General features: G+C 43.4%; 2 protein-coding genes, 1 long non-coding RNA gene and 1 pseudogene across 9 annotated transcripts; 2 read left to right on the forward strand and 2 right to left on the reverse strand.

Moving 5' to 3' along the window:
- Window positions 1–1,692: 1,692 nt before the first annotated feature.
- On the reverse strand, window positions 1,693–3,040 carry LOC121573837. The gene is made up of 3 exons (XR_006002101.1): window positions 2,986–3,040; window positions 2,429–2,482; window positions 1,693–1,820 (listed from the first exon to the last, which is right to left on the reverse strand). It is a non-coding gene; the product is annotated as an uncharacterized LOC121573837 (long non-coding RNA).
- An 11,454-nt stretch (window positions 3,041–14,494) lies between these two features.
- On the reverse strand, window positions 14,495–20,170 carry LOC121573835 (ciliogenesis and planar polarity effector 1). Of its 3 annotated transcripts, XR_006002095.1 has the most exons (10): window positions 18,332–18,419; window positions 17,810–18,003; window positions 17,513–17,670; window positions 17,205–17,399; window positions 16,864–17,011; window positions 16,021–16,168; window positions 15,833–15,935; window positions 15,145–15,709; window positions 14,894–15,012; window positions 14,495–14,805 (listed from the first exon to the last, which is right to left on the reverse strand). XR_006002095.1 is itself a non-coding variant. In XM_041886166.1 (8 exons), the coding sequence occupies exons 1-5, from the start codon at window positions 19,693–19,695 to the stop codon at window positions 18,421–18,423; spliced, it is 555 nt and encodes a 184-aa protein (XP_041742100.1). In that variant the 5' UTR covers window positions 19,696–20,170; the 3' UTR covers window positions 17,020–17,399; window positions 17,513–17,670; window positions 17,810–18,003; window positions 18,332–18,420. The 3 variants fall into 3 exon arrangements, 1 of the variants encoding a protein (XP_041742100.1); XR_006661423.1 differs by having other exon boundaries at window positions 14,495–15,012; XM_041886166.1 differs by lacking the exons at window positions 14,495–14,805; window positions 14,894–15,012; window positions 15,145–15,709; ... (1 more) ...; window positions 16,021–16,168; window positions 16,864–17,011 and adding exons at window positions 18,649–18,747; window positions 18,837–19,069; window positions 19,156–19,275; window positions 19,668–20,170 and having other exon boundaries at window positions 17,020–17,399; window positions 18,332–18,495.
- Window positions 20,171–20,539: 369 nt separating this feature from the next.
- Window positions 20,540–26,777, forward strand: LOC121573833 (annotated as a pseudogene).
- LOC121573834 lies at window positions 21,940–25,464 on the forward strand. 5 transcript variants are annotated; one of them, XM_041886159.2, is made up of 8 exons: window positions 21,940–22,061; window positions 23,171–23,423; window positions 23,533–23,858; window positions 23,962–24,046; window positions 24,131–24,265; window positions 24,376–24,517; window positions 24,626–24,737; window positions 24,826–24,994. In XM_041886159.2, the coding sequence occupies exons 2-7, from the start codon at window positions 23,375–23,377 to the stop codon at window positions 24,630–24,632; spliced, it is 744 nt and encodes a 247-aa protein (XP_041742093.2). In that variant the 5' UTR covers window positions 21,940–22,061; window positions 23,171–23,374; the 3' UTR covers window positions 24,633–24,737; window positions 24,826–24,994. The 5 variants fall into 5 exon arrangements, 4 of the variants coding, with proteins under 4 accessions (XP_041742093.2, XP_045078576.1, XP_045078575.1 ...); XM_045222641.1 differs by lacking the exons at window positions 21,940–22,061; window positions 24,826–24,994 and adding exons at window positions 22,622–22,933; window positions 25,265–25,464; XM_045222640.1 differs by lacking the exon at window positions 21,940–22,061 and adding an exon at window positions 22,622–22,933.
- Window positions 26,778–26,799: the final 22 nt, after the last annotated feature.

Raw genomic sequence — 26,799 nt, forward strand, 5'->3', positions numbered from 1 at the left:
TGTTGCAGACTGAAACGTATGAAGATCATCAGTATGAATATACTTGTCCTGCTAATGTAAATGTATGTACTTAAGAAGTGGTTTAGCAACAGTATGGGAGCGGATGTTTTTTAACCACAAGTAAATCTATGTAAAACGTTCAGTCGTTTCCTTGTGTGCAAAGTGGAAACACAAACAGACTTACATCATCTTCTTCATCTGCATATCCTCATTATCATCGTCTGCTGTGCTTTCTCTGTACCCTGGTGGTAGTGGTGGCCCCACCAAGTTATCATCCTCCTCCTGACCAATCAGATGTTGGGGCACTGGGGGGGTGGGGGATGAGCTCTGAGTCACTGCTGCCGCTGCCACTCTCCTTCTTCCTGCTTGGTAGAGGGTGATAGAGGCCCATGGGTTATTATAATCCAGCCAATCACACACTGGTAATAATAACAACACTCGATTCGTAAAATGTATGTAGTTCTGTCCTTGAACTGTTCTTGTTCATTAATGTTCTGTATTATGCCATGTTTTATGTGGACCCCAGGAAGAGTAGCTGCTGCCTTAGCAACAGCTATTGGGGATCCTAATAAAATACTAAATCCAGTGCAATTGAATGAACCTCCCACCCAGTTATTTTAACTCAGAGCATGTAAAAGTAATTGGTCAGTTAGGATGGATTGTGTGTGTTACCTGTGTGCAGGAGCTCTGTCTCTCTGTTTGGAGCTTGATGCCTTGGCTGTTTGGGAGCTATCCTCTGCCTCTTCCTTCTGCCTCTCCTCTGAGGGAGACACAACAGAAGTTAGACACTTAAAACACCCACACACTAAAACTGAGTTAAAATGCACTTAGCTATGTCACAAACCTAATACTTGCTGACTCATTTACATTACATTTACGTCATTTAGCAGACGCTCTTATCCAGAGCGACTTACAAATAGGTGCATTCACCTTATAGCCAGTGGGATCACCACTTTACAATGTTTTTTTTGTTTGTTTTTTTTGTTTTTGGGTTGGGGTTTGGGTTGGGGTAAGGGGGGGGGTAGAAGGATTACTTTATCCTATCCCAGGTATTCCTTAAAGAGGTGGGGTTTCAAATGTCTCCGGAAGGTGGTGAGTGACTCCACTGTCCTGGCGTCGTGAGGGAGCTTGTTCCACCATTGGGGTGCCAGAGCAGCGAACAGTTTTGACTGGGCTGAGCGGGAACTATGCTTCCACAGAGGTAGGGGAGCCAGCAGGCCAGAGGTGGATGAACGCAATGCCCTCGTTTGGGTGTAGGGACTGATCAGAGCCTGAAGGTACGGAGGTGCCGTTCCCCTCACAGCTCCGTAGGCAAGCACCATGGACTTGTAGCAGATGCGAGCTTCAACTGGAAGCCAGTGGAGTGTGTGGAGGAGCGGGGTGACGTAAGAGAACTTGGGAAGGTTGAACACCAGACGGGCTGCGGCATTCTGGATGAGTTGTAGGGGTTTAATGGCACAGGCAGGGAGCCCAGCCAACAGCGAGTTGCAGTCATCCAGACGGGAGATGACAAGTGCCTGGATTAGGACCTGTGCCGCTTCCTGTGTAAGGCAGGGTCGTACTCTCCGAATGTTGTAGAGCATGAACCTACAGGATCGGGTCACCGCCTTGATGTTAGCGGAGAACGACAGGGTGTTGTCCAGGGTCACGCCAAGGCTCTTCGCACTCTGGCAGGAGGACACAACGGAGTTGTCAACCGTGATGGCGAGATCAGAAGGGGGAAAGGAGAAGATTAGTTGTGTGTCGTCAGTTGTGTGTCGTCAGCGGTCTTCGGGTCTGCTCAAAGATGCCATCCAGCTGAAAAATGCAGGCTTTCTTTCCTAGATGGAAGCGAGAAAGGCTGGTATGAAAATGCTGTATTCACATTTTAAAACACATTTATGGTGAATTTGTTGTTGATATCAGTGATCTGTACTTATTTTACTATTTATATTTTTGACAACTTTACACTTCTTGTCTTTACAATGATGTCTTACTCCATACATTTTCCCTGAATGCTTAGCAGGACAGGAAAATGGTCTAATTCACACACTTATCATGAGAACATCCCTGGTCATCCCTACTGCCTCTGATCTGGCGGACTCACTAAGCACATGCTTCGTTTGTAAACTGTTTGAGGGTTGGAGCATGCCCCTGGCTATCCGTAAATTGTAAAAAAAAAAAAAAAAAATACAAATAAGAAAATGGTGCCGTCTGGTTTGCTTAATATAAGGAATTTGAAATGGTTTATACTTTTACTTTTGATACTTTAGTATATTTTAGCAATTACATTTACTATTTATATTTAAGTATACACAAATAGGATTTTACTGGGTGACTTTCACTTCAGTCATTTTCTATTATGGGATCTTTACTTTCACTCAAGTATGACAATTGGGTACTTTTTCCACCGTTGGTTGATATGAAGGCCAAGGAAAGTAACACTTACCAAAGCCAGAGAATCCCATGACAGAGGCCATATCTGCATTCCTCTGGTAGGACGCTAAAAGACAGGAAAAGGTTTCATTCCCACTGACTGCTTCATTCATTCACCACTTGACTTTGTTTTTAAAACAAGAAATAGATACAAATGTCAATACTTGTACAATATGTTAGCATCGTCACACTATGACAGTTTGTATTCATCATTGACTGATAAACCGACTACACTCCAGACAAACAGCTAACTAAAGTTATGTACTACTGCCGCGTGCTGTGGATTGAAAGCTGCACGAGGACACACACTTTGTTTAGGTTGAGCTACTTTGCAGGTTGGAAACATGTTTAATTCAGAAAATATTTCAGAATGCATTGCTCATTGAAAGAGCTCCTGTAGTAACTAACGTTAGCTGGCTACCAAAAATGCTAGCTAGCAAGCAGTAACAATAGGATGATCGAACTTTCAGCACACTGAATAATCATGCTTGCTAGAAACATTGTTTCCTGCAACCATCTATTTATTTAATTATCAAATTTACTCCCCAAAAAACAGCTAATAACGTTTACCATTGCCCGTTTTGTTAGGATCCATGTTTCAAAGTTTACTTGAACTATAACCCCGGAAGCTGCTTCAATATTTCAACAAAAGCGCCTAAACCACTGCCACCCAGTGGTCATTTCTATCTACTGATTATATTCCCACAAACAGTAGTTTACTTTTGCGCAGATGTTCCAATGTCAAGATGTTGTATCTTCCAAAAAAAAAGAGACACGTCATAGCACATCAGTCTTTATAAAAAAATATAGCAAAAACATGTTGAACTATGCATCAAAGCACAAAGAATACATTCAAACACTTTATTTCATGGAAATCAACATCAGCTGATTATGTACATAAATTCTTATAAAAATAAATAATATACAGGTATTTTAAACACAAAACAAAAATGTCATATATACACACACATCTGGATCTCTGAAAACAGACATGACAAACTCAATCAATACACTACAAAGATGTGGCATGATGCTGATGCTACGTTCAAGACAACTCGAAACTCTGAAATTTCACTTGGAAACTCATTGTATAAAGATGAGCTCAGAGTTTCCCCCTTTGAAAGTATCAGAATCAACCAATAGGAAGCTCTACGCAAAAACCGTATGCACATTTTAACTCAGAGGTTCAGAGTTGTCTTGAAAGCACCATGAGTACCGATAATACGATGATGCTGATTCTCTGGTACCAAGAGAAGTCATGACAAGACACACACAGTACCTACTTCCTTCCACATGCTCCCATGAACAGTTGAGCCACTTTCAAGTAATATAACAGCATAAAGCATAAAGGATAAAGGATGGCTCACCCCTCACAGTTCTGGGTGACTTCAACCACCCTACGTCTGCCTTTGACTAATTTCTCTCTGCCTCCTTCTTTCCACTCCTTTCCTCTTTTGACCTCACCCTCTCACCGTCCCCTCCTACTCACAAGGCAGGCAATACGTTTGACCTCATCTTTACTAGATGCTGTTCTTCTACTAATCTCACTGCAACTCCCCTCCAAGTCTCCGACCACTACTTTGTATCCTTTTCTCTCTCGCTCTCCTCCAACACTACTCACTCTGCCCCTACTCAGATGGTAATGTGCCATCGCAACCTTCGCTCTCTCTCTCCCGCTACTCTCTCCTCTTCCATCCTATCATCTCTTCCCTCTGCTAAATCCTTCTCCCTCCGATCTCCTGATTCTGCCTCCTCAACCATCCTCTCCTCCCTTTCTGCATCTTTTGACTCTCTATGTCCCCTATCCTCCCGGCCGGCTAAGTCCTCCCCTCCTGCTCCGTGGCTTGACGACTCATTGCGAGCTCACAGAAGAGGGCTCCGGTAAGCCGAGCGGAAATGGAGGAAAACTAGACTCCCTGCGGACCTGTCATCTTTTCACTCCTTCCTCTCTACATTTTCTTCCTCTGTTTCTGCTGCTAAAGCCACTTTCTGCCACTCTAAATTTCAAGCCTCTGCCTCTAACTCTAGGAAGCTCTTTGCCACCTTATCCTCCCTGTTGAATCCTCCTCCTCCTCCCCCTCCCCTCTCTGTGGATGACTTCGTCAACCATTTTGAAAAGAAGGTTGACGACATCCGATCCTCATTTATTAAGTCAAATGACACCGCTGGTCCTGCTCACACTGCCCTACCCTATGCTTTGACTTCTTTCTCCCCTCTCTCTCCAGATGAAATCTTGCGACTTGTGACGGCCGGCCGCCCAACAACCTGCCCGCTTGACCCTATCCCCTCCTCTCTTCTCCAGACCATTTCCGGAGACCTTCTCCCTTACCTCACCTCGCTCATCAACTCATCCTTGACCGCTGGCTATGTCCCTTCAGTCTTCAAGAGAGCGAGAGTTGCACCCCTCCTCAAAAAACCTACACTCGATCCCTCCGATGTCAACAACTACAGACCAGTATCCCTTCTTTCTTTTCTCTCCAAAACTCTTGAGCGTGCCGTCTCTAGCCAACTCTCCTGCTATCTCTCTCAGAATGACCTTCTTGATCCAAACCAGTCAGGTTTCAAGACTGGTCATTCAACTGAGACTGCTCTTCTCTGTGTCACGGAGGCTCTCCGCACTGTTAAAGCTAACTCTCTCTCCTCTGCTCTTATCCTTCTAGACCTATCCGCTGCCTTTGATACTGTGAACCATCAGATCCTCCTCTCCACCCTCTCCGAGTTGGGCATCTCCGGCGCTGCTCACTCTTGGATTGCGTCCTACCTGACAGGTCGCTCCTACCAGGTGGCATGGCGAGAATCTGTCTCCACACCACGTGCTCTCACCACTGGTGTCCCCCAGGGCACAGTTCTAGGCCCTCTCCTATTCTCTCTATACACCAAGTCACTTGGCTCTGTCATATCCTCACATGGTCTCTCCTATCATTGCTATGCAGACGACACACAATTAATTTTCTCCTTTCCCCCTTCTGATAACCAGGTGGCGAATCGCATCTCTGCATGTCTGGCAGACATATCAGTGTGGATGTCAGATCACCACCTCAAGCTGAACCTCGGCAAGACGGAGCTGCTCTTCCTCCCGGGGAAGGACTGCCCGCTCCATGATCTCGCCATCACGGTTGACAACTCCATTGTGTCCTCCTCCCAGAGTGCAAAGAAACTTGGCGTGACCCTGGACAACACCCTGTCGTTCTCCGCTAACATCAAAGCGGTGACCTTTTCCTGCAGGTTCATGCTCTACAACATTCGCAGAGTACGACCCTACTTTACACAGAAAGCGGCACAGGTCCTAATCCAGGCACTTGTCATCTCCCGTCTGGATTACTGCAACTCGCTGTTGGCTGGGCTCCCTGCCTGTGCCATTAAACCCCTACAACTTATCCAGAACGCTGCAGCCCGTCTGGTGTTCAACCTTCCCAAGTTCTCTCATGTCACCCCGCTCCTCCGCACACTCCACTGGCTTCCAGTTGAGGCTCGTATCTACTACAAGACCATGGTGCTTGCCTACGGAGCTGTGAGGGGAGCGGCACCTCCTTACCTTCAGGCTCTGATCAGACCCTACACCCAAACGAGGGCACTACGTTCATACACCTCTGGCCTGCTAGCTCCCCTACCTCTACGGAAGCACAGTTCCCGCTCAGCCCAGTCAAAGCTATTCGCTGCTCTGGCACCCCAATGGTGGAACAAGCTCCCCCACGACGCCAGGACAGCGGAGTCACCTTCCGGAGACACTTGAAACCCTACCTCTTTAAGGAATACCTGGAATAGTATAAAGTAATCCTTCTACCCCAGACCCCCCCCCCTCCTCCTAAAAAAAAAATCATAACTTGAATGCACCAATTTGTAAGTCGCTTTGGATAAGAGCGTCTGCTAAATGATGTAAATGTAAATAAAGGCACATCAATGGGTTTCCTTTATTGTGATCCTTCCCTTGTGACCCCTGCACACATCTTGTCCCAGGAGATAGTCAGTTCAATTAAAGTTGTCACGTGCACAAGTAAAGTTAAATGCTTAACTTTTGAGTTAAGAAATCTAATAAAAAAATGTAAGAGGGTAATGCACAGAGGGTAACTAACAGCAGTAATGTATTTAGTAACATTTAGAAATGTTAAATGAGCACTATCAGTTCACACACTTACTTTCCAGATGCTCCATCCATGTCTGTCAAATCTGCAAGAGAAACACACAATCAACATACAGCTTACTAAAGCAGATGATACAGACCTGAATACTGCTGCAAGGAGGTGAGTTGTTCAGTGGTGTTCTTCTCTCCAACACTCATTGACTTGCCAATAATCAGGCAGACAAGAGGACACAGGCCAGTTTAGGAGTATAAATGTAAATCCCACAAAGCTACGTTACCAGTCTGCTATTGGCAAACTCTCTTTCCATGTAATCTGCGATGTTCTGTAAGGCAGCTAGCTGGGCATCCATCTCAGACAGATGGGCAGACACCTGGATCACTGAGGCCCTGGATGGAGCTCCGCGATGGGACCATGGACTCCTGGTCTCCATGGCCCGGCCTGGGGCTCTCCTCTCCTGCAGCAGGCTGACTCACTGGGTTTCCACTGGGCTCAGGGTGGGCAGGTGGAGGGGACGCTACAGAGATGCCTGGAGGAGACACAGGACATATTATTTTTTTTATTATTTTTTTTTAGGGGGAATGGATCAGCTTAATATTGCAGATAGATTGTATCATCTATCAATGTAATTGTCTGCATCACTTCCAATCCCCCATGTTCTTTTTTTCTTTTCTTTTTTATATATACTCCCCTTTATTACTTTTCAACCCCACCATCCTTTCCCTACTTGGAGTAAATTAGTGAACAACAATGCCCAGGCCTCTACTTCCGGTCTATACTTACTATCTACACCTTATGGACAGAGTTAATTTTACAATAATTCTATTATATATATATATATATATATATATATATATTTATTATTTATTTTTTTGCTCCTGAACTTCTTCTACTCTCAACCTCTCCGATCATTTTCATGATGTCCATCCGGTTTGCTTCTATATGCCATATCTTTCTAACTGTGCTCTTTCCCAAAAGCTCCCAACAAATCAAATCAAATCAAATTTTATTGGTCACATGCGCCGAATACAACAGGTGCAGACATTACAGTGAAATGCTTACTTACAGCCCTTAACCAACAGTGCATTTATTTTAAACAAAAAAGTAAGAATAAAACAACAACAAAAAAGTGTTGAGAAAAAAAGAGCAGAAGTAAAATAAAGTGACAGTAGGGAGGCTATATATACAGTAAAATAAAGTGACAGTAGGGAGGCTATATATACAGGGGGGTACCGTTGCAGAGTCAATGTGCGGGGGCACCGGCTAGTTGAGGTAGTTGAGGTAATATGTACATGTGGGTAGAGTTAAAGTGACTATGCATAAATACTTAACAGAGTAGCAGCAGCGTAAAAAGGATGGGGTGGGGGGGCAGTGCAAATAGTCCGGGTAGCCATGATTAGCTGTTCAGGAGTCTTATGGCTTGGGGGTAGAAGCTGTTGAGAAGTATTTTGGACCTAGACTTGGCACTCCGGTACCGCTTGCCGTGCGGTAGCAGAGAGAACAGTCTATGACTAGGGTGGCTGGAGTCTTTGACAATGAAATTAAATGAAATGGTTCTAAATGGTTCTAAAGACAAATTATGTTTTATCCACTGATTCAACAGCTCTATATGGCCTATACATTTAATTAAATGTGACTTTTTGGGGGTAGAAGAACACCTCAACAGCATTTTGAAACAGGCCCCCAAATTGCTAAGTCCGCCCCTGAGACATCTATAAATATAATAAAGGAAACTTTAGGTAATATAACCATCTCCCTCTCCCCTGTCTCCCAGGCTTCAATGGGAATGTATGTGGGATTAAAACATATAGTTAAATCATGAACCAAAATCCACTATTCATTTTACACAAGACAGAAAAAGAAAGTTACATTTGAGTTCGATACTCCTGAGTGGCGCAGTGGTCTAAGGCACTGTATCGCAGTGCTAACTGTACCACTAGAGATCCTGGTTCGAATCCAGGCTCTGTCACAGCCGGCCGCGACCGGGAGACTCATGGGCGGCGCACAATTGGCCCAGCGTCGTCCAGGGTAGGGGAGGGAATGGCCGGCAGGGATGTAGCTCAGTTGATAGAGCATGGCGTTTGCAACACCAGGGTTGTGGGTTCGATTCCCACGGGGGCCAGTATAAAAAATATATATATGTATTCACTAACTGTAAGTCGCTCTGGATAAGAGCGTCTGCTAAATGACTAAAATGTAAATGTAAAATGATACAAAACAAATTGTTGTCACATCATTTTTCAACATGAAAATCAGACTTGGTATGTAACAGAGTAACTGTAATTCTCACACACCACTCAACTTCTCCTTCAATAATTTACTATTTTTCTTGCTTCCCTTCCTCTTTGAAGTCTATTTGCAGAGCAGAGACTGGTGGGCTGGATGCCACATAGAAACACTATTTTCACACCACTTCGATATGGAATGGACATTTTCGTAGTTTTCAGTCGTTTTCAAGTTAGGAGGATTACAGTTAAGGGTTATGGTTAGTGAAAATGCTCTCCTAACCAGGGCCGGACTACGGCATTTGGGGCACCGCGGCACAACCCCCCCCCCCCCCTTTACTTACTGCATTTCAACCCATTTTGCCATGGTGCAAAGAGCATTTCAACCCATTTTGCCATGGTGCAGAGAGCATTTCAACCCATTTTGCCATGGTGCAGAGTGCATTTCAACCCATTTTGCCATGGTGCAGGGATAAGTATTTACAGTTTTATAATGCTATTCTACACATTTTGTCATGAAGCTGACAGAAAATGTTGCAGCTTTAAAGCTAATTTCCTGCTTTTCTACACATTTTGCTATCATATGCTGTCTGGGGCCATTCAGTAATCCAGCCCTGCTACTAACCTGCTACCAAAATCACTTCTTATTGAAGTGGCTTGAAAAGAGTGTCCCGGGTTCCACAGGAGAGAGCCAGCGACCTGCAGGGCATGAGCGGCAAGGTGGACATGGTCGCCCCTTCAGTAATGTCTAGATGGGATACAGCTTTTGTCAAATTGATGTCAAAAGTTGAATTTGTTTAGCATTTTAGCTAACCATAACCCTTTCTCTTACCTTAATCTAATTTTCCTAACCTGCCACGTTAATTATCCGAACCTACTGCATATGTTCTCCTAAACCTGCTAGTAAAAGTCAATTTTGACAAAAGCTGTATTCCTTCTAGACAAAAACCTCAAACTTTTGGGAGAAGGAGACCCAGGAGCCGAGGGCATACTTTACCCTGCAGTTGAGAGCCAACCTCCCCCAACAGGTGGAGGGAGAGCTGAAGGCTCTGGAGGACAGGGTCAGGAATTGAGAGGTGGAGGGACCAGATGATTCAGAGAGAGAAGAGAGAAAGTATGGACTATTGGACACTACACTATGCTGATGCTGCAATATGGTGGGGATGGGGATATGGTGGGACTGACAGAAAAGGGACTAACAAGCTCATTTCAGTTTTGTGGAAACAGATTTGCCTATATGTGGGTAAAATTTATGAAATTACAATGAAACGACTTGTCTGCATGCAGTTCAGGCTACCACTCACTGTCAATGGATATATGAGTAGGTATTAGGTAATAGATCAGAACCAACGTTTAGCAGTATCTTACTGCGCTTTCCATGACATAGACTGACCAGGTGAATCCAGGTGAAATCTATGATGCCTTATTGATGTCACTTGTTAAATCCACTTCAATCAGTGTAGATGAAGGGGAAGAGACAAGTTCAAGAAGGATTTTTAATCCTTGAGACAATTGAGACATGGATTGTGTATGTGTGCCATGTATAGGGTGATTGGGCAAGACAAACATGTTTAAGTGCCTTTGAACGACGTGTGGTAGTAGGTGCAAGGCGCACCGGTTTGTGTCAAGAACTGCAACACTGCTTGTTTTTTCACACTAAACAGTTTCCTGTGTGTATCAACAATGATCCTCCATCTAAAGGACATCCAGCCAACTTGACACAACTGTGGGAAGCATTGGAGTCAACATGGGCCAGCAACCCTGTGGAACGCTTTCGACACCTTGTTGAGTCCATGCCCCGATGAATTGAGGCTGTTCTGAAGGCAAAAGGGGGTGCAACTCAATATTAGGAAGGTGTTCCTAATGTTTGGTATACTCAGGGCCTTCAGAAAGTATTCATACCCCTTGACTTATTCCACATTTTGTTGTGTTAATGCCTGAATAAAACATTGATTATGTATTTGTTTTCTCACCCATTTACACACAATAACCCATAATAACAAAGTGAAAATATGTTTTTAGAAAAGTTTGGAGTTTTATTGAAAATGAAATACAGAAATATTTAATTTGCTTAAGCATTCACACCCCTGAGTCAATGCACTTTTTGCAGCGATTACAGTTGTGAGTCTTTCTGGGTAAGTCTCTAAGAGCTTTGCACACCTGGATTGTGCAACATTTGCACATAATTCTTAAAACAATTCTTCAAGCTCTTTCAATTTGGTTGTTAATCATTGCTAGACAGCCATTTTCAAGTCTTGCAATAGATTTTCATGCCGATCGAAACTGTAACAATGCCACTTAGGAACATTCAATGTTGTCTTAGTAAGCAACTCTGGTGTATATTTGGCCTTGTGTTTTAGGTTATTGTCCTGCTGAAAAGTGAATTTGTCTCCCAGTGTCTTTTGAAAAGCAGACTGAACCAGGTTGTAACTGCCTCTGTCGCCAGTTTATTTCATGTATTAGCACTTTAGTTATTTCATGTACATACAACCTATATACTTATTATGTACACAGTATGCTTACATTATTAGCTATCTTTGTTATTATTTGTTGTTATTTGTTATTAGTCCCATCCTTCAACTCTATTCAATACCTCCCATCTATATCTTAACACCATCCATATAGGATTTCTATTTGCCATATATATTTCAACCGTACTGTGATGTTTTACAAAAGTTCTGAACCTTTCTATTCTCATTGCTTCTACAGATTGTGAATTAAAAAACATTTTTGCTAAAAGTATTATTATATTATTGATCGATTGATTGACTATGACTTTTCAGATCACCCAGTAATGCTATCTGCAAGGTTAGTTCCAGGTAAATATTGCAATCCTTTAGCCATTCCTGGACCTGTGTCCAAAAACAAGCTACAAATGGACAGAACCAAAACAAATGATCTAATGATTCTGTCTCTTCACAGCAAAATCTGCAGAGCTGGGAAGATTGTATCCCCCATATAAATAACATTCTATTGGTAGCAAGAATTTTATATAATAATTTAAATTGAAAGATTCTAATTTTTGAATCCGGTGTCGTTTTGCGTGTCAGTTCATAAACACTATGCCATGGGATCGGTACGTCAAAGATCTCTTCCCAACTATTTTGCAATCTATATGGGACGGCTGTCAATCCTTTGGTCCTTAAGTGAAACTGATATACTTTTTTATTTATCACAGTTTTCCTTAACCAATTATGTTCTTTAATGCAAGGCCGACAGACAAGTTCCTTACTTTCTCCCCCTTCCACATTCCTCTTCCACTTTTGCGGTAAGGCTGCAATTATTTGGTTGTAATTTTGGGTAGAGCAGACATTTCCATATGTTTTTGTTAGCTGCATGTGCGTCATAACTCCACCAGTCCTACCGATGATATCATTTACGAAGATTATACCTTTTTTAAACATTCTGTCAAAAAAATTAAGGTTTTTTGTCAATTAGTATATTTGAATTTAACCACAATATTTGTTGCATTATTTGTTCTGTCGTTTCTGGAGGATTAAATTGAAATTGCAACCAACTTTCTATGGCTTGTTTTAGAAATAGTGACATTTGGGAGATTATTTCCTTTTCAAATAACTGAAAGTGAGAGGTTGTAATCTGAATAAAGGGAAAAAGGCCTTTCTTGAACATTGGGTGAGACAATCTTACTAATTTGCTTGAGAACCAGTTCGGATTTAAGTATAACTTTTGTATGACTGAAGCTTTTAGTGATAGGTCTAATGCTTTAATATTTAATAATTTCTGTCCTCCGAATTCATATTCATTATATAAATATGCTCTTTTAATTTTGTCTGGCTTGCCGTTTCAAATAAAATTGAATATTTTTTCCTCATATAATTTAAAAAACTGTTCGCTAGGGTAGGCAAGACCATAAGCAAATAGGTAAACTGGGATAATACTAAAGAGTTAAATCAGGGTGATTTTTCCACAAATTGACAGGTATTTTCCTTTCCATGGTAGTAAGATCTTATCTATTTTTGCTAACTTTCTATTAAAAGTTATTGAAGTGAGATCATTTATTTCCTTTGGGATATGTATTCCGAGTATATCCACATCACCATCAGACCATTTTATTGGTAAACTACATGGTAATGTAAATTTTTTATTTTTTAGTGATCCAATTCGTAATATAGTACATTTGTCATAATTTGGTTGTAATCCAGAGAGGTTAGAAAATGTATCTAGATCCTCTATGAGGCTGTGGAGGGATTCTAGTTGTGGATTTAAAAGAAAACATGAATCATCAGCGTACAATGACACCTTTGTTTTTAAGCCCTGTATTTCTAATCCTCTGATATTATTATTGGATCTGATTTTAATAGCTAACATCTCGATGGCCACAATAAATAGATATGCCGATAGTGGACAACCTTGTTTCACTCCTCTTGACAGTTTAAAACTTTCTGAGAAATAGCCATTATTTACTATTTTACACCTAGCGTTACTATACATGATTTTGACCCATTTTATAAGAGATTCTCCAAAATTGAAATGCTCCAGGCATTTATATATAAACCCCAGTCGAACTTTATCAAATGCCTTTTCGAAGTTTGCTATGAATAGCAGGCCTGGTTTCCCATATTTTCCATAGTGTTCTATTGTTTCCAATACTTGCCTTATATTATCTCCAATGTATCTTCCATGTAAAAAACCTGTCTGATTAGAATGAATAATATCCGACAATACCTTTTTAATTCTATGCGCTATACATTTTGCTAGGATTTTTGCATCACAACACTGAAGTGTAAGGGGCCTCCAATTTTGTAAATGGACTGGATCTTTATATTTTCCACTTGTATCCTGTTTCAGTAATAATGAGATCAGTCCTTCTTCTTGAGTGTCAGATAATCTACCATTTACATAGGAGTGGTTAAAACATGCTAATAATGGTCCTCTTAGTATATCAAAAAAGGTTTGGTATACCTCGACTGGTATGCCATCCAACCCTGGAGTTTTCCCAGACTTAAAGTCTTTAATTGTATCCATAAGTTCCTCCTCTGTAATTTCACCTTCACATGAGTCTTTCTGTGTGGCTGTTAATTTGACATTATCAATAGAAAAAAAATCTCTACAATTAGCTTCAGTTAGAGGAGATGGAGGCGACTGAAAAGAAAACATATGCTTAAAGTACTTTGTTTCTTCCTTCAAAATATCATTTGGTGAATTATGGGTGACTCCGTCAATTGTAACCAATTTCATTAAGTTCTTTTTGGTAGCATTCCTATGTTGAATATTAAAAAAGAATTTTGTGCATTTTTCCCCATATTCCATCCAGTTTGCTTTATTTTTATAATATATTACACTTGATCTTTCTTGAATAAGTTTCTCAATTTCTTTTAGTTTTTCCTCTAATTTATTCTGAGCCTCTATGTTACAGTTTTTATTGCCATCTATCTGTTCTGTTAGACTTTCTATTTCCTTTCTTAGTATAAACTCTTTTGACCTAAATTGCTTTTGTTTTCGAGATGAGTACTGAATTGCATGGCCTCTAAAGGCACATTTAAAGGTGTCATATACAATAAGGGGATTCGCTGTACCTATGTTATGTTGGAAAAAGTCAGTTATAAATTCCTTTGTTCTAATTATAAATAAATTATCATCCAATAGGCTTTGATTACATTTCCAATATCCTCGCCCACGTGGAAATTCAGTAAGAGTAATGTATATGCCTATTATATGATGGTCCGACCGCATTCTGTCCCCTATCAACACTTTTTTTACTTTTGGTGCCAACGAGAATGAGATAAGAAAGAAGTCAAGACGACACAGGACATATTACAGACAGACAATACTGTATTTGGAGAAACGTAGCTACAACTCTACTGTTATTGTAGCAGAGTGAATAGATGATATTGACTCAGACTACCTGGCTGAGCTTGGGGTAGGTCATCCTCTGCTCTGGTGTCTGCAGTGAGTTCCGGAGGGGCTGAGTTAGTGACGGAGGCTGCTAGCAGGTGGAGTTGTGCAGAGGTGGGGGGAGAGGGCTGAAAGGGGGTGACGTCCCGGTCCCGCACCGCAGGCAACTCCTGTAGCAGAGCCCCATCCTCCAGATCTATCACATTTATGAACTGACGACCCTGCACATCCTGAGAGTCAGGGAGAGAGAGAGATAAGACCATTACATAGCGATTAAAATGCATGAAACATTGCAGTGCTTGAGGCGTCACTACAGACCCGGGTTCGGCCGTGACCGGGAGACCCATGAGGCGGCGCACAATTGGCCCAGCGTCGTCCGGGTTAGGGGAGAGTTTGACCGGCTGGGAATTCCTTGTTCCATCGCGCTCTAGCGACTCCTTGTGGTGGGGAGAAAAAGGGGTAAAAGTAAAAAAAGTAATAAATAATAATATGCATGAAACAGGATAAATGATCTGTACCGGTGTATTGAACATGTTCCATTAGATGTTTTCATTATATAGTCCTCTCACCGTGTTCCTCTCTAATTGGGTCTCCCGTGGTGTCTCTGTGTCCTGGACAGGAGGGTCTCTAGGGAACCGCAGATTCAGGAACAATTCAGGAGGGAGAGTGGCAGGTCCAGAAACAGCAGTAGTGACAGCAGGTTGGGCAGAAACGGCTTCATCTGAGTGAGGAGAAGCTGGGTCTGTGTTGACGCAGGCATCGTGGCTCCCAGGAGGTCTCTTGTGTGTGGCGGCAAAGGCATGGAGCTCAGCTGCAGTAGACAGAGCCCTGTCCAACAATCCCTGACCAGTCAGCATGGTGGAGTCAAAGGTCCCAAGAGGAAAGACAAAGCCCTCCCCAAGAACAGGCTCTTCAGGCTTGTCCTCATTGCTCTCTTGCGGGGGTATGATGGAGTCCTCTGGTCTAAATGTGACTGCTGGTCAGGTTTACCAGGGGTAGATCAGAGACCAAGTTGAGGAGGGTGTCCTGGAGGATCTCCTCTGCGTTGAGGAAGCGGGAGAAGGGAAGGAAACGACAGGCCCAGTGGAGAGCCTCGTCACAGGCTGCTGCCACCTCACCGTCATATGCTGGGACCTAAAGGATGAAATATGCATTAGCAGGTTGTTAACTGACTATAAATGATTGAGGATAACACACACACTCCAGGCTGAAGAAGATACAACAAGCAATAGACACAGTAAAACAGTTGTGTTGTACCTGGGGATCTCTCCCACGGTTCCTTGCAGCCTGATACTTCCTGCAAGACATTGAGAGCTAACATGCAGCATCCGGCACAGGCCACACAGCTCGCTAAAGCAGACTGGAGGAAAAAGGTTCTCGAATTAGGCTATGCTTCAATGGATGAATGTAGTCCAATGGTGTGACAAACATAGAAAGTCTCTTACTAATAGTTTGTATAGTGACCGAGTCCAAGGTTCCGTCCCCACTGGGTCCCAGTCTGAAGAATCCACCGCGGTTCACAAACTTCATCAGAGCCTCTAGAAAGGCCTTGGCCACACACTGCTGCTGCTGCTGGGCGTACTACTGACGGATCTAAAGACCAACCACCAAGTTAGTCACCACAAGATTCAACATAATACTCCAAATAGTCTCATTTCACTCAAGACAATTGAGGGGTTTCTCACACTTTATGAAGGTGACTATCTATTCTAAGAGTTAAAACAGATAGGAGTAGGGGGGGAGAGAGTGTAGGGACAGAGGGCTGGAGATGGGGGTAAGAGCAAGATAGCAGGGTACAGTACCTTGTGTAGGAGAAAGGGACTAAATACCTTGTGTAGGAGAAAGGGACTAAATACCTTGTGTAGGAGAAAGGGACTAAATACCTTGAGTAGGAGAAAGGGACTAAATACCTTGTGTAGGAGAAAGGGACTAAATACCTTGTGTAGGAGAAAGGGACTAAATACCTTGTGTAGGAGAAAGGGACTAAATACCTTGTGTAGGAGAAAGGGACTAAATACCTTGTGTAGGAGAAAGGGACTAAATACCTTGTGTAGGAGAAAGGGACTAAATACCTTGTGTAGGAGAAAGGGACTAAATACCTTGTGTAGGAGAAAGGGACTAAATACCTTGTGTAGGAGAAAGGGACTAAATACCTTGTGTAGGAGAAAGGGACTAAATACCTTGAGTAGGAGAAAGGGACTAAATACCTTGAGTAGGAGAAAGGGACTAAATACCTCGTGCAGGAGAAAGGGACTAAATACCTTGTGTAGGAGAAAGGGACTAAATACCTTGTGTAGGCGATGTCGAGAGCGTCGCAGGTGGCTGATGTACCACTGGGCAGATCTCAGGAGCAGCATCACCCTCTGGAGGACCCCTGACACCCTGTGACACGACGTCCCCTCCAACAGCTGCCCTAACACCCCTGACGGGTCCTAACTATAGAGATATAATTGTTTTCTCTATAGCCCTGAGCAGATAACACATACTATACATACAAGACCTTCCAGTGTATGCATAGACAATAAAGGTTTCATTCCAGTTTTTAGATATTTCTATATTTCAGGTTTGGAATGGTGGTGGACCATTGTTTCAGTCCCCCTCAGTTGGGTGTGGGTATACTCTTTAGTACCTGTGTGTTGTGTGCAGGCTGGAGGCAGTAGAAAGGAGGGGCAGGGAGGTACAGGCCCATAGGCACCAGAGCAGGGAGGCAGGAGGACAGGTATTTGGCTGAGTTCAGCAGAGCACCCAGGGGGCTGAGACAACACATCTACCTCAGACATGACTGACGCATTCAGGAACTCCATGTCCTCATCCTCCAGAAAGTCTGAGAGCGGGTTGAGAATGATAAGAGTGTTTATGAAAAGAGAGCGTGAGAGAGCGAAATAGAGAGAAACATTAAGTCAGACTGTACTGTAGAATGGAGGTGGTGAGACCCACCGTCAGGCACAACACACTTGTGAAGCTTTCGTAGTTATCCTCATCTCCATGGGTCTCCTCTGACCCGGCGTTCCTGCCCAGTAGAGACTGCAGCTGACCCTGAAAGATTCTCCCAGGCTCAAAAGGCTGCTGGGAGATGTAGTTCTCTCCACCTGAGACTTAAGTGGCAACAAACAGCCATCAGAAACTCACAAAAGCTCCTTAACCTATTCATCACAATCCACAATCCATATACATGTCTCAGTGGTGAATTGATGAGCTAGCAGCTCTTACATGTACAAACAAACACAGACTGACCCGGTGAAGTCGCAGTGATCTGTGGAGTAGGTGGTGTAGGCCAGGCCAGGGAGGCTGCAGTCTTCCAGTCACCCAGACGATAAGCCAGCCAGGTGGCCTCAGGCAGCAGCCTCCCCTGCAGCAGCATGTCCTAGGTGTAGACCACCGTCCACACGTCTGACAGCTGCGTCTGACAAGGCTCCCAACCCCTGGGGCTGGAGGGAATGGACACACAGACAGAAATACAACACACTGGCCTGTATTGTGTGTGTGTGTACACATTTTACTATAATTGTGAGTAACAAAGAATAGCAAACCAACTAAAATTCTGAGAAGTGAGGACATTTTACCAGTCCTCACTTGTAAAAAGGCTATTTTAGGCTTAGGGGTTAGGGTTAGAATAAGGGGTTAATGTTAGGGTATGGGATAGGTTTTGGGGTTAGGGAAAAATAGGATTTTGAATGGGAACCAATTGCTGGTCACCAAAAAGTCCTCACAAGTATAGTAAGGTAAATGTGTGTGTGTGTGTTGAGATGTTCTTACCATGAGGGAGGTGTAAGGGAGGCAGTTCAGGACTTTGGCTAACAGCAGGCCCTCATGGGAAAAGGCTGGGACCAGTGCCCCCCTGGACTTCACTGGGCAACAGGGTGTGGTGAGGCAGGACATGGAGTGTCTTGGTGACCCAGCGTACACTGTTCCCCACAGGACTGCAGGACATCACAATCAAAGATGTTCCAGATGAGCAATGTGAGAACACAGATCTTTGATTGTATTATGAAAATAAAGGTATATATGAGTATAAATGCTTGAGAGGAAGTATTGACCCGTTGACCCTGAGAAGTCTTTCCCAGTACACTCACCTGACACTGGCCCTCCTCCCATTGGATCTTAAAGAAAGTGAAACATAGCTCCAACTCCGAGATGAAAACAAACACTGACAAGCAGATATCACCAACTGCCTGATATGGAGAAAGAAACAAGGGGGTAAAACAAGGAACAGACAGGAGGAAATGCTCATTTCTATCCCTGTGGACAGAGTAGTCCTCACTTCCCCCCTGATGAAGATGCTGTGTTGAAATGCCTCCTTGTCCCTTGGGGATGGCAGAGCAGTGTTTTCAGGGTGCTGTATCTGAGCCCAGGGTCCTCTGGCGGTACTATCCCGTACCCTTGCCAGGTCCCACACGTCCACACACTCCCACAGGAACACCAGCCCCGTCACAGCCACCAGCAGCACCTGCATCCCATCCCCCGAAACCACCAGAGAGAGGCACACGCCAGACCCTGTGTACATACACACGTATGACATGGAGCTGTGTTGGCAAGCTTGAACATGACTCATTGTAACAATGGCCTGAGCACACACTGACCTTGGGCTGCAGTGACGAGCTGAGCTACTGTAGGGACTGCTGCCACGGTCTTCAAGGAGTCTTTGTCCCTGCTCCATAGAAACATCTCTCCAGAGACCAGCAATCCTGCAAGCCAGACACCTACAAACGGAAATGAATCATGGGAATGAGGATTACTGCCATGTTAGTATGGAATCAAACGGTGTTGAACTTAAAGGGTCACTAAAAGCTTGGGGATCTTCTTCTTCTTGGTGCGTCCTGACACCATCTTGATCTCACTGATCCGCTTGTCATCCAGCAGTAAAACAGACTCCTTCTGAACATGAAATAGACTAGTGAAAACAGACTAGTAGTATCTGTGCAGTTTGTGAATGTGTCACACTGTTGATTTGAAGGAGTCTGTTTTCCTGCTGGATGACAAGCGGATCAGTGGGATCAGCATGGTGTCAGGATTGCAAAAAGATTGCAAAAATCTAGTGATGTGATGGATGTCAATATCTCTCTGTGGATGATTGACAGTTAAGTGTCCTCACCAATCCGAGCCAACAGAACCGTGGCCATGGTTTCTTCTGTTTGATGCTCGATGACAACGCAAGTTAGCTACTCCCTTTTTAGGTTACTGATGGAGACATCATCATGCACCAACTTCAAAACTTCAATCATCTCAGGTCGAATTGATACTAGCTAACTTAACGAAATGCAGACAAGATACCACCGGTCAGATATCACACATGTCAAACAAACAGTGATGATAACACAAACACAGCGATATATCTGCTACCTAACTAGCACGTATGCTACTTTGGCGTCCCATCAACAAGGCAGGGTGTGTTGGCTGGCTAGCTGATGCTAACAACACAAACTATTTGCACTGAATCTCAACAGTAAACTATAATTTAATTCAAACATTATTCTTGTTTACAATTAACTTACTGCAAGAGTTCGACCTACAGAGAGAATGAAAAAAAGCATTTTAATACCAAAATTTCGAAGAATTTCAAATGTCCCTCTACTTCCTGACTTGAGTGGGAAGAGACTTTCCCATGATCCTAGTTGAAGCCTCGGCGTTGCCTTGGACCAGACAGGAGCCAGGAGAAAAAAACAACGAAGATAGCTATCTACTGACATCATTGGGCGAATATGGGTACTACGGCTGTAAAGCTGTTTTGATAGGTCACGTTAGGTATTTCAGTCGTTTTGGCCTTTCTACTACTTTTCCGTAGTTGCGTCCTCATCTTTCCAGTGCATGCGCTACTGCTTTTATGGTCTACCCACATTCATCCTTTGTTTATTTCTTCATAATGTTAACAGTTCAGGAGTGGTAGCTAAATAAGCTTGATAGGTTTGTTACGGTAATTTCTTCTGGGTTTGGTGATATCGTTTTGTTCTCATTTTCCTGGTAAGGATGTCTTTCAGGGGGGTAATGAAGCTGGTGTGTGGGCTTGCTGGTGGATCAGCAGTACTTGCGGCAATGGCTGAATCAAAATGATATTATTTTGAAAAAACGAAACATAACAGAAGTTCAAGAAAATGGACTGGACTAGATGTTCTCCAAGCAGCAGTGCCTCAGACGTGTTCACCAGGCCATGACCGCACCGTGACAGCCAGTGGGAATGGCTGGGACAGTAACTGGGATAAGTAAGCACATCTCTCAATCAAGGGAGTGTGGTCGAACCAGTAAACGAGCACTATGGAATCAATGTAATTGATTGACATTATGGGAATTTGTGTATGAAGCCAAGGGAAATAATTTCATAATTCACTGATCTCTGCTTCTTCATATGATTCATTTTTAAGGCATGACCCCCTAACACTGACAAATGGGAAGAAAAAGAAGATCACCAGTGAAGAACTGAACACCGAGATGGAGAACAACAAACCCAAAGCCACATCTTCCTGATCCGCCACTCACAGGACAACCTGAATGGGAGCGTGGACAAGGAGAGGGACCTAACCCGTCTAGGTGTGTATATGAAATGCATTGATTACTGTGATGTAGTCGTTAAAGTATCAGTGAGGAGGCAGAAGTAAATGTAATCCAATAAAGCACTGATTGATTGGTTGATTTGATTTATAGGCCGGGAACAGGCCGAGTACACTGGTCAGCGATTGGCTGCCTTGGGGTTGAAGTATGATGTCATGGCCCACTCCACCACGACCCATGCCACAGAGACAGCCAACATCATCAACAAGCATCTCCCTGGTCAGAGACAACAGGACACCACTCATTCTAATCTCAAACTCAAAAATAATTCTAAGCCTCCAGTCTGAAGTGGAGCTTGTCTGTTTCTCTCTCTGCATTAGTTGGATGAAGTGAGCTGTGACCTGCTTAGAGAGGGTGCTCCTATTGAGCCTGTGCCACCTATCACCTGGAAACCTGACTGTGTGGTGAGTGATTGCTGTTCTTAGACCCGGAGATGGATGCAATTACCCACTTCACCTTTTTCTTGTGAGATACAATCAATTTAGCTCTTGAGATTCAAAGCAATCTGTGTTAAGTGCTGTGCAAAATTGGATATCTGTCATAACTTTCCCTTACACTGTACTGGTTCTTTGGTTTCTGCAGTATCATGAAGATGGAGCCGCTATATCCACCGTGCAGACAGAGGACAGCTATGAGATCATTGTCTGCCACGCAAACGCAGAGCTGCCAACTCTCACGCTTTCGCCGTGTGACACACATTTTTGCCTGTTTTCACACGCACTCACGCCACACATCCAATTTCTCACGCAAAAAAAATCGGTCGAGACTCGTTCGTTCCTTTTATCAAACTCCCCGACGGTAGATGGCGCTGATGAGCGCCACTGAACCATATGCGCTGCACCCCGAAGTTAGCGACAGAAGAAGAGATACCATTGCCGCGAAAGACAACAGGAGAAGAAACGGTCACTACCTCAAGAAGTCTGATAAACTGAGCTGAGACTAGGTATGTAACAATGAAATGTCGTCCAATTGAGTACTCACTCTCTTAAACTTTAAATCTTGAAATAAATTATTTGTTTGTGCGTGCGTGTGAACATGATTTAGTGTGGTGAATGTAAACTCAGCTGATTTCGAACAGGTAAGATGTATTCCAAAGAATTTAACATAAATACACGAAATGTGTGAAATAGAAGTAGGTATGTTTTTGTAACTGAGAGTAGAGTTATTAAACCAACATGACCATTTGAATTGTTTAAGGTTTCAAATATGTCCCGTAAGAGACCTTTGCCAGGACAAAAGCGAAACCTTTTATTTTATTTAAAGAACCAGCCAAGTGAGAAAAGACAGACAAACACACTGACAGAACAGCCAGAACGATTGATAGAAACGACAGGACAACAGACAGAGGAGCAACACAAAGGACAGAGAGAGCAGGAGACAGGACAGACTGACAAACAAGCAGAGGAGCAACAGTCAGGACAGATTGACGCACATGCAGAGGAGCAACAGACAGGACAAATAGAACAACCAACAGGGCAGATGGAAGAAGACACAGAGGGACAGACAGAAGAGTCCCCCCAATCCAACAGCAGTGCCAGAAGAGTCGTGCTCTGGCTGGAGCAGCAACATAAAGATCAATTTTCAAAAATGAGTGGACCTCTTCATGGCCATTTATTATCAGAGGGAGCCTCAACACGCACTACTGGTGTGCAGTCTGCCGTATTGAAAACTCATGTTGCCACCAGGGTGTGACAGTAGTGCGCCATATAAAAAGCAAAAGGCCACCAAGATAAGCAACGAGCTCTCCAGTCCACAATATCCCAATATGCAATGGCCGTTCCATCTGTTGGGGGTATGTCTGCACAAGAGGTTAAGGTATGATATGTGTAATGATTCTGTCAAGAGTTTTGTGTTCTAGTTGATCACGGTAAAGTCATGGTTGATAGTTTTGACTAATTTGTGGTTTGTATTTCAGTGTAGTACAGTCCAGTTTTCTTAATTTGAGATCTTAGTTGCTGAATGTGTTTTTTACCTGTGCCCTATTATCGCAGGCGTCTATTTTAAATAAACTATGGTATTTTGGGACGATTAATAATTTTTTATTTCTTACAGACAAGAAGGGCTGAGGTCAAAATGACAGCTGGGTTGGTAGTTCACAACGTCCCCCTAGCCTTTGTGGACCACCTGGGGCCTCTCCTAAAATAATGTTTCGGAGATTCGAAGACAGCGCAGGAGTACAGGTGTGCCAGGACTAAGTTATCCTGCATTACCAATGAAGCACTCGCACCATATTTCACACAGGAGCTTGTGAAGGAGATGAAAAAAGCCCTGTATACCCTTGTTACGGATGGGTCGAATGACACTGGTATTTCACAAACTATTTGAGATTTTTCTCCTCTGCAAAACATGTGCTTTGTGTATTTTTAAACATCTAATAACATGAACATCTGTATGATTCTAACTTGTCATTATAGGAGTGGAAAAGATGAACCCGCTTACTGTCCGGGTCTTCATGGGCAGCAAAGTTGTCCACCAGTTTTTAAATATGTGCACAACAAGTGGGACGAGATGTGGGACAGCAAGTGAGATCTTCACCAAAATTACCTCCACCATAGAGGAGCATGGCATCCCTTGGGAGAACTGCATTGGTCTCTCAGTTTACAATGCAGCTGTGAACATTGGACCACGTAATTCCATTGCCTCTAGGGTGCTCCAGAAGCATCCCAACACCTATATTCATGGTTGTCCTTGTCATGTGGCACATAACACCGCCAAAGCTGCAGGAGTGGGAGTTTTTAAAGTGAGTTAAGGCCTGATTTATCTTTACATCTTTACATACTTTTTATTTGTATCCTAATTACGTGCATTGACTGAATGTGTTATGATTGATTTATGCATTGCAGGTGTCCGGTTTTGATTTGGAGGATATGGTAGTGGACATCGGTTACTGGTTCAAGGGTAGCACAAATCGGAAAGGATACCTGACAGGTATGCATGTTTGATACTATTAAGTGTAATACTGAAATGCTGAGCTGTAGAAAATATATGATATGGATTTAATGTCTAAAACAGAGTTTTGTGAGCTCCATGAAGCGGAGTACATGGAGGTCCTCCTGCATATCTCGGTCTGTTGGCTAAGCCTTGAATGTTGTGTCCTGAGGATCCTGAGGCTGTATGAACCTCTGGCCAGCTACTACAAATCTGCTAGTATGGTCATCAATTTTCAATTTCATTATGCAGCAACTACATGGATTGTTAGTCACGTACTTGTATTAATGACAACCTATTGTTTTGTGTTATTTATTGATTGATTCAAGATGAAAATCAGGCCAGGTTCAAGAGACTTGTGCAGACATTCACTGACCCCATGACAGAAGTGTACCTGCTGTTCTTCCAAGCCACCATACCAACTTGCTGCTTCAGAGAGAGCAGTCATCAATATTTTTGTTACATGATGAGGTGGGATTGGATTTTGCAGTTTTTTTTCCATTCTGTGTTTCTTGCTGATATCTGCAGGGATCCTCTAAAAGAGGTTTCACCTACTATTTTTGTAAATGTCTGTTATAGATGGTGAAATTCGTACGCAAGCTATGTTCAAAGTTTATGGTTCCAGCAGCTCTGCAGTGCCATGAGGAGCCTTGTGAAATTGCCTTTAAAGAAAAGGCAAACCATTTACCAGGTTAGTATTTTACTATTATTATGATCAAACACAGTGATATGTGATATTTAGCCTTGTACCTTATACCGATATGCTGTATCTGTGACAGGAAGAAAGTTGAACATTGGGTTCACAACCAGGGCTAAACTTAACAGATTACTCGACGAGGGTGACATCACACCACAGCAGGTGGATTCATTCCATGAAGCTGTGTTGTGTTTCCTGACAAGTGCTGTGGACTATGCACTTAAGAAGCTGCCACTGGAAGAGCCACTGATCAAGCATGCACAATTTGTAGATGTACGGCAGAGGGCTGAAAGTGACATCGAAGATGTCCTGTACTTTGTTGAAAGGTTCGTTTTTTTTCTCTAATTATTGTCTATCATCTTAGCTAAAATACCCTGTGTTTTATGATGAGGTGTGTTCACTCCTAAACTGCACATGAGATATTCTTATGTGGCTTCTCCTCAAAGATGTGTATGAACTGCTGCTGGTTGATGACTATATACCTAAAATGTAACAACTTGTAACTCTACTTTCATAAATAGGTTTCCCCATCTCCTCCCATACCATGGGCCAGAGGAGCATGACCTTCTGGGTGAGGAGTTTCTAAATTATCAGACCATGCCAATGATATCCCTGCAGGACGAAACTGAACTTTTTTTTTGGCAGGTGTGGCTTGGCTACATCTGTTTACATTTTACATTTTAGTCATTTAGCAGACACTCTTATCCAGAGCAACTTACAGTTAGTGAATACATATTTTTTTATACTGGCCCCCCGTGGGAATTGAACCCACAACCCTGGCATTGCAAACGCCACGCTCTATCAACTGAGCTACATCCCTGCCGGCCATTCCCTCCCCTACCCTGGACGACGCTGGGCCAATTGTGCGCCGCCCATGAGTCTCCCGGTCGCGGCCGGCTGTGACAGAGCCTGGATTCGAACCAGGATCTCTAGTGGCACAGTTAGCACTGCGATGCAGTGCCTTAGACCAATGCCTTGTTGCATGCATATATGTGTCATGCATGCATGTTGCAAATTATGCATGTTTTTATCTGAACTTTGATTAATACTGTAGGTTGATCCATTAACAATCAAAAATCAAGGTATGTTTTTCCATTGTGTTTTGGTGCATTTTCCATAGGTGACAGGAGCCAAAGAATTCGAGAGGCTTGCTGCCGTCGCCAAGCTTGTCCTGGTGTTGCCCCATGCAAACGCAGATGCTGAGAGGGTGTTTTCAGTTGTGGGACTGAACAAAACCAAGAGAAGAAACAGCCTAGCATTGGATGGCACCCTGTCCTTAATAATGGCCATAAAGATGGCCAATCTGGAGCCCTGCTTCAAATGGGAGCCCCCCTCTGATATCATCAAGGTCTCCAAGAAGGCCACAGGCCAGTATAACCATGCCGACAGATCATAGACAAGAGGCTCATTTGAGATGAGCCAGGTCTGCGCAGAATCGATCACCGGCGATCACCGCACAATGCATGCTGGTTAGATTTGTGTCCGACTTGATCCCGACTTTCTCTGACATCATGCACACGTGGGCAACGATAACCTCATGAGATCAAGGCGGCCGCAGTTCTGAGACGCAGGCAGTGCAATTGCTTTTCACCGACTGCAGGACCCAGGCGGACCCAGGACAAAGTTGGCAGGTATGCAAACGTTATTCGCTACTTTGTGTGCAGGTCAGTGTCATCAATACCCTAGGAATGGAGTTGCATTTATTTTCACAAGCATAGCTCAGCTAATGCATGGTGAGTGATTGTCCTCAGTGAGGTGAACATTCAAAAAAATGCATAGATTACTGGAAAGGTGTGATGCGGCTGGGCCTGAATAATGGCAGCATCACCTGGATCACCATCAGACCCAGTGGCAGGGTGGGATTTAGGATGATGGGCAACTCAGGCTTTATGACTCCTGAAACTCGCCCGTATCTGACACTCCTTCACCACTATTGGCTGACCCCATGTAACCTGACCTCATGCTGCCACATCATTTGAAGCCATAATTTCTCCTCTATAAGATGGTTTTGCCCACGTTACGAATCATTATTTTGTGTGGAAAAACATTAGGAATA

Source organism: Coregonus clupeaformis, chromosome 9, assembly GCF_020615455.1.
Source record: "Coregonus clupeaformis isolate EN_2021a chromosome 9, ASM2061545v1, whole genome shotgun sequence".
Classification (NCBI taxonomy): domain Eukaryota; kingdom Metazoa; phylum Chordata; class Actinopteri; order Salmoniformes; family Salmonidae; genus Coregonus; species Coregonus clupeaformis.

What these genes read in the sequence shown, in the direction of transcription:
- LOC121573835 (XM_041886166.1), bottom strand. Translation starts at nt 19,695, where the DNA reads ATGGCCACGGTTCTGTTGGCTCGGATTG. An exon ending in GCTCGTCACTGCAGCCCAAG is followed by an intron (nt 19,070 to 19,155) that starts GTCAGTGTGTGC and finishes GTATGTACACAG; the next exon opens with GGTCTGGCGTGTGCCTCTCT. An exon ending in GCATCTTCATCAGGGGGGAA is followed by an intron (nt 18,748 to 18,836) that starts GTGAGGACTACT and finishes TCTCCATATCAG; the next exon opens with GCAGTTGGTGATATCTGCTT.
- LOC121573834 (XM_041886159.2), top strand. Translation starts at nt 23,375, where the DNA reads ATGAAAAAAGCCCTGTATACCCTTGTTACGGATGGGTCGAATGACACT. An exon ending in CAGGAGTGGGAGTTTTTAAA is followed by an intron (nt 23,859 to 23,961) that starts GTGAGTTAAGGC and finishes TATGCATTGCAG; the next exon opens with GTGTCCGGTTTTGATTTGGA. An exon ending in CAGCTACTACAAATCTGCTA is followed by an intron (nt 24,266 to 24,375) that starts GTATGGTCATCA and finishes GATTGATTCAAG; the next exon opens with ATGAAAATCAGGCCAGGTTC.